General features: G+C 34.9%; 2 protein-coding genes across 4 annotated transcripts in view; one reads left to right on the forward strand and one right to left on the reverse strand.

Moving 5' to 3' along the window:
• The window catches only part of LOC145246825 (cilia- and flagella-associated protein 300-like), a 488,667-nt gene that overhangs the window by 283,031 nt on the left and 200,636 nt on the right, over window positions 1-5,000 (forward strand). The window lies entirely within an intron of this gene.
• Window positions 1-5,000, reverse strand: part of LOC145246827 (uncharacterized) — a 161,937-nt gene that overhangs the window by 47,804 nt on the left and 109,133 nt on the right. The window contains exon 1 of one of the 2 annotated variants that reach the window (XM_080108664.1): window positions 2,262-3,010. The exons of the other annotated variant lie outside the window; for it this stretch is intronic. Coding sequence (XP_079964790.1) covers window positions 2,262-2,279 — 18 coding nt within the window. The 5' untranslated portion in view covers window positions 2,280-3,010. Of the gene's footprint in view, window positions 1-2,261; window positions 3,011-5,000 lie in introns of those variants that run through there. 2 annotated transcript variants of the gene reach the window in all.

A 5,000-nucleotide genomic window follows, 5' to 3' on the forward strand; every position in this document is an offset into this window, starting at 1 on the left:
ATTTCTTTTACATGATACGTTTTTAATTTATCTTTTCTGTGTGCGTGTGTGTTTTCGAAATAGAATTAAAAAAAAAAAAATAAATGAGAATAAAAATAGTCTTCTTGTCTGTTTCGATAATTAATTCCGTATTTGAAAGAACACGCAATTTCTTTCTTTCCTTTCTCTCCATCATAATTCATTCATTCATCAAATCCATTCATTCACCTTTTCCTACTACACACAGGGGAAAAGGGGAGGGGCTGCTGCATAGTAGTAGTCTGGGTTACAAACAACACTTGCTCGTTTCATTCTATGATTATTCCACTATTCTTGCAATCATCTTCCTTAAAAATAGAAGAGAATACAGCCCTTCTTTTAAAAATAAACGCTTTCTTACGCGCGGGGAGAGAGGGGGACTCACGTGTTTTCAATTCATAAAAATAACCGTATTTTTCTGTTCTTTTTTTTTTTTTTACCAACAACTTTTGTTAGTAAATGCATTAACAGTAATATTCCTGTCTTAGATAATATTAATAGTATCCGTTGACTCTGTACATATGGACAGATTTTTTTTAATACTATGTTTTTTTTTGTTTGTTTTTTTATGTTTAGAAAATACAAAAGTATTTTTGCATATTTGAAACTAATTAAAAAAACAAACATATCTATTGATTTTCTTTGGGGGGGGGGCATAACGTTTCAGCCGATGTAGCCTCCGAATTTCTTCCGGGGCATCTTTTCGAAATTGAAAACCTTTTGCTCAAACTTAGGAATCCTTAAGCGCTCTGTTCAACAATCAATTGTAAATGACCGTCTTTTTAATCCTTGCAAATAAGTAAGAATTACATAAAATCGTTTACTCGACCATGGCTGACGGAATGATTAAGAAGAGGGTCCAGTGCTAAATTTCTATACAGATTTCCGAGTTCAGTTGGAAGCTTTCCAAATTCAAAAGGATGCACCTGAAGAAAGTCGGTGGTCACATCAATCGAAACGTTGTGAAAAAATCCAATCCAAGTCCGAATAATCTAAATTATTTTCCAAAGCATCAATCCTTATATATATGAAAAAAAAAAAAAAAAAAAAAAAAAAATTCGGTTCGGAAACATTAAATTAAATTAAATTCTTATCAATAAAAATAAATTAATTATAAATTGGTAAAAAAAAAAAAAAAAAAAATGATGTTCTTCAAGTACAATATAACCAAGTTCTTGTTGAGCCGCTTCCATTAAATAGTTAAATTCTACACAATTTCCATCACTATTTGCTTTCTCCCTTCCCCTAGATTTTTGAAACAGTTTCGTCCGGCATATTTTTATTCACTAACTATTACGTGACAGGATGGATATTTATTTATGTATAAAATATACAAATATACACACGTCGATATTTTTTAGAGAGTGAAAGAATAAAGATTCATGATCACTACTACGTCTCATTAACCACCACTCATTAACCCTTATCCTCCAGTGGCCTTAGGGCCTTGGTAAGTGATGACTCCCTTGTATATAAAAAAATGGGATTTAAAGAAAGATTATAAATGGAGATTAAGTATCGGTTGGTTCGTCTAAAGTTAAAACTATAATTATATTGTTTTTTTTTTTTTTTTTAATATTCAATATAGTTTACCATAGTATTTCAGACTATTGTGTTATATTTCAATGTTCAATTCAGCCTCTGTTTTCATAAGGCCACTCTCCTAGGCATTATCTCTTTTGTGTGCGCACGTGCGCGTGTGTGTGTGTGTGTGCATGTGGGGGAGGGGGTGATCATATCGTATGAATCCGAAGCTTCTATTGTTGGCATTATTTTTCCCAACATTTTTCTAGTCAGAATTCTCTCTAGAAACCACGTGAAGGTTGCCAACATCTAAAGTGAAAGTGATTTTTTTGTAGAACGAACTGGATTCAAACTTAGGACACCCAAGTCGTCAGTCCGTATCGGTAACCACTAGACCATCGTCACTTCCCTGAGTGTGTGTAGGGAGGGGGTAATATAGTATCTGTTCTGTTCTCCAATGCATTATCTCCTCCTTTGAGATGTAGGTATATGTTATATTGTCATAAGCCCAGCCAGCCAGCCAGCATTGCCTCCACCTTTAGAGAAGGGGGGTGGTATTGTAGTATATGTTTGCTTGTCTTGATACTATGCTCATAAGCTAGCAAAAATATGCGATTGCGGGAGGGTGGTAATATTTTTGTTAATTTTTAAATTTTAATTGCTAGCGATAACAAACATTTTCAAAATAAATAATTTAAATCGTAAAATATTTTTCTTACCTTGTCGCCTGTAAACATGTAAAACCTTTCCGCTTTTTAAAGTCCGCTTTCCCCCCCTTCTTCTCGTCTTCGCAGATTGAAGTTTCTCTGTTGAGAACGCAAGCGAAATTCTCCAAATTTGTTTGCGTGTAGTAGATCCTCTTATTGGTAGTAAATGAAAAGTAGTATTTCCACTACTATGTGTACTACTACTGCTAAACTGAATTAGTAGTTTTTAAGGGCTGAGATAGAGAGAGGAAATAAACGGAACGTCGACTAAAAAAGTAGTTGCGCTGAGTAGAAGAGAGAATTGAAAAACAAACAAGCTTTCGCTGTTTCCTTCGACGACAATACAAGGCAAACAGCGTGAAACGCGGTTTTTGTGGCTGCTGTGCGCACGGGCCAAGTGCGCGTGTTTTCCCGTCTTTAAAGCGCGCTGATAAAAAGAGAGAAAGAAAGACTTAATGAAGTGACAACGACAATCTCTCTCTCTCTCTCTCTCTCTCTCTCTCTCTCTCTCTCTCTCTCTCTCTCTCTCTCTCTCTCTCTCTCTCTCATTTCCTCTTTTTCTTTCTCCCTCCATTTCACTTTCTTTCTCCCTTTCCTTTTCTTTTGCTTTCTACCATCCTCCTCCCTCCTTCTTCTTTCTCTTTTCCTTATTCACTCACTTTCTTCTCTCGCTCTCTCTCTCGTTTTCCTCTCTCATTCTCTTATTTCCTTCTTCTCTCTTCTATTTTCCCTTCCTTTTTTTTTTATCTCACTCCCATCTTTCTTCCTTTTCGCCCCCCCCCACCCTTCTCGCTCTCGTGACGCTAAAAAGCGACCTTTATTCTTTTTTTGGGTGCCAAATCCGATTTGCCGTCTATCGCACCAACCAAATTTCAGCATACCCCCCACCACCACCACATCCACCCGTCACCCATTGCTGAGTGTTACTTACTATATTTATATCGATTATTCACGTTGATTGGTTGATCAATAGAACTGGTCAAGAAATAATGTTTATTTTGGAAACCTTCTCCATAGTAATTCGTTCGTGTACACACTTTTTCTTCTTCTTGCAGTTTCCTTTGGTCTTTATTTGCGAATCTAAACCAGGGGTCACCAAACTACGGCCCACGTGCTAGATCCGTCCCACCAAAGATTTTAAAGTGGCCCGTGGAGCTCTTATGGGAAACATAAAAATATTCCAGATACTTTTTTTTTTAATGGAAATGTAGTGTGGTGTTTTTTTTTTTTTTTTTTTTTTTTCAGAAAATGATTAAAAGAATGAGGTTTTGGAGAACCAGTTTCACCAAAAAAGCAAAGTTAAGGAGCAAAATAGTATAACACATGTCCAGATCATTAAAAAATTTATTATTATTATTATTATTATTATTATTATTATTATTATTATTATTATTATTGGCTCACATGGAGCTTTCACACAAGTCAGCAAACGATCTGATGTGGTGTTCTCTGGAAGCTGAGTTACAACAAGTCTCCCCATACGTCCAGCTCAGCTCTCCCCTCCTCCGCACCATCGCAACACTCAACAGCCTCTTACTATTGATTTCTCGCTGGCAGTGGCCATTGGTTTATACTGGAATTTGAGTGGCACTAAGCCTCCCCAATATCCCAATTCTCTTCGCATTTGTCCAGCGGAGGTCTGGCCAGTGCTCCCTCCTCGGTCTTTCCATCCTCCTTGACCCTTCTCGGCTCTTTGGTATAACTTGGGGGGGGGGGCTTCTTCTTCTTCTTCTTCTTCTTCTTATTATTATTATTATTATTATTATTATTATTATCATCATTATCATCATCATCATTTTTTATTTTATTTTATTTTATTTTATTTTATTTATTTATTTATTTATTTATTTATTTATTTGTAATTTTAGCCCGCGTAGCTCTAAAACGTCAGCAATATGCTTGCCCCTCCCCGTTCGCAAATTTTGGAGACGCCTGATCTAAACAATACCAAACTTCTGTGGATCTAGTTTAAGTTTGCTTGCTTTTTATTTTCTTTTAAAGTAATCATTCCAGCCACGAGTGGTTACATACAGTTATTAAATATACGAGTACTATATACCGTCTGTCAAAAATTATTTTTATAATTATGCTTCACCAGAGTTCGCACTAATATTCATATTCATATAAAATAACGTCTCAATCGGTGAAGTTTTATAAAATGAACGAAGAAATAAACCGTCTCAAACCGTAAAGTTAAGAGTGGAACAAAAAACGTTTAGGAAGAAAGGAAAAGAAAGAAAACGTCTCAAACTGTAAAGTTTCAAAAAGACACAAAAGAAAATAACGTATATAAGGGAAAAGAAAAAAAAGCGTCTCAAACTGTAATATTTTAAAAAGAGAAAGAAAAATGTATAGAAAGAAAGAAAAAGAAAAACGTCTCAAACAGTAAAGTTGAAAGGAACAAGAAAAAAACATAGAAATAAGGGAAAAGAAAGAAAACGTCTCAAACAGTAAAGTTTAAAAAAGAAACAAGAAGAAAACCTATAGAAAAAAAAAGGAACAAGAAAGAAAACGTCTCATTATGGAAATAGAATAGAAGATTTTCCGAATTCATCTCAGACTGCGGGAGGGGTTGCTTTCTTGCTTCCTCTAAATTCTTGAAACAGTTTCGTCCGGCACAATTTCATTTCCTAACTTTTACGTGAGAGTGTAGATATTTATCTATGTATAAAATATACAGATAAATACACATTGGTCCTTATTATAGAGCGAAAGATTTATTTATTTCGAAACTAAAAAAAAAAAAAAAAA

Source organism: Euprymna scolopes, chromosome 24 (assembly GCF_053919585.1).
Source record: "Euprymna scolopes isolate OS-2025 chromosome 24, ASM5391958v1, whole genome shotgun sequence".
NCBI classification, from domain to species: Eukaryota; Metazoa; Mollusca; class Cephalopoda; order Sepiida; family Sepiolidae; genus Euprymna; species Euprymna scolopes.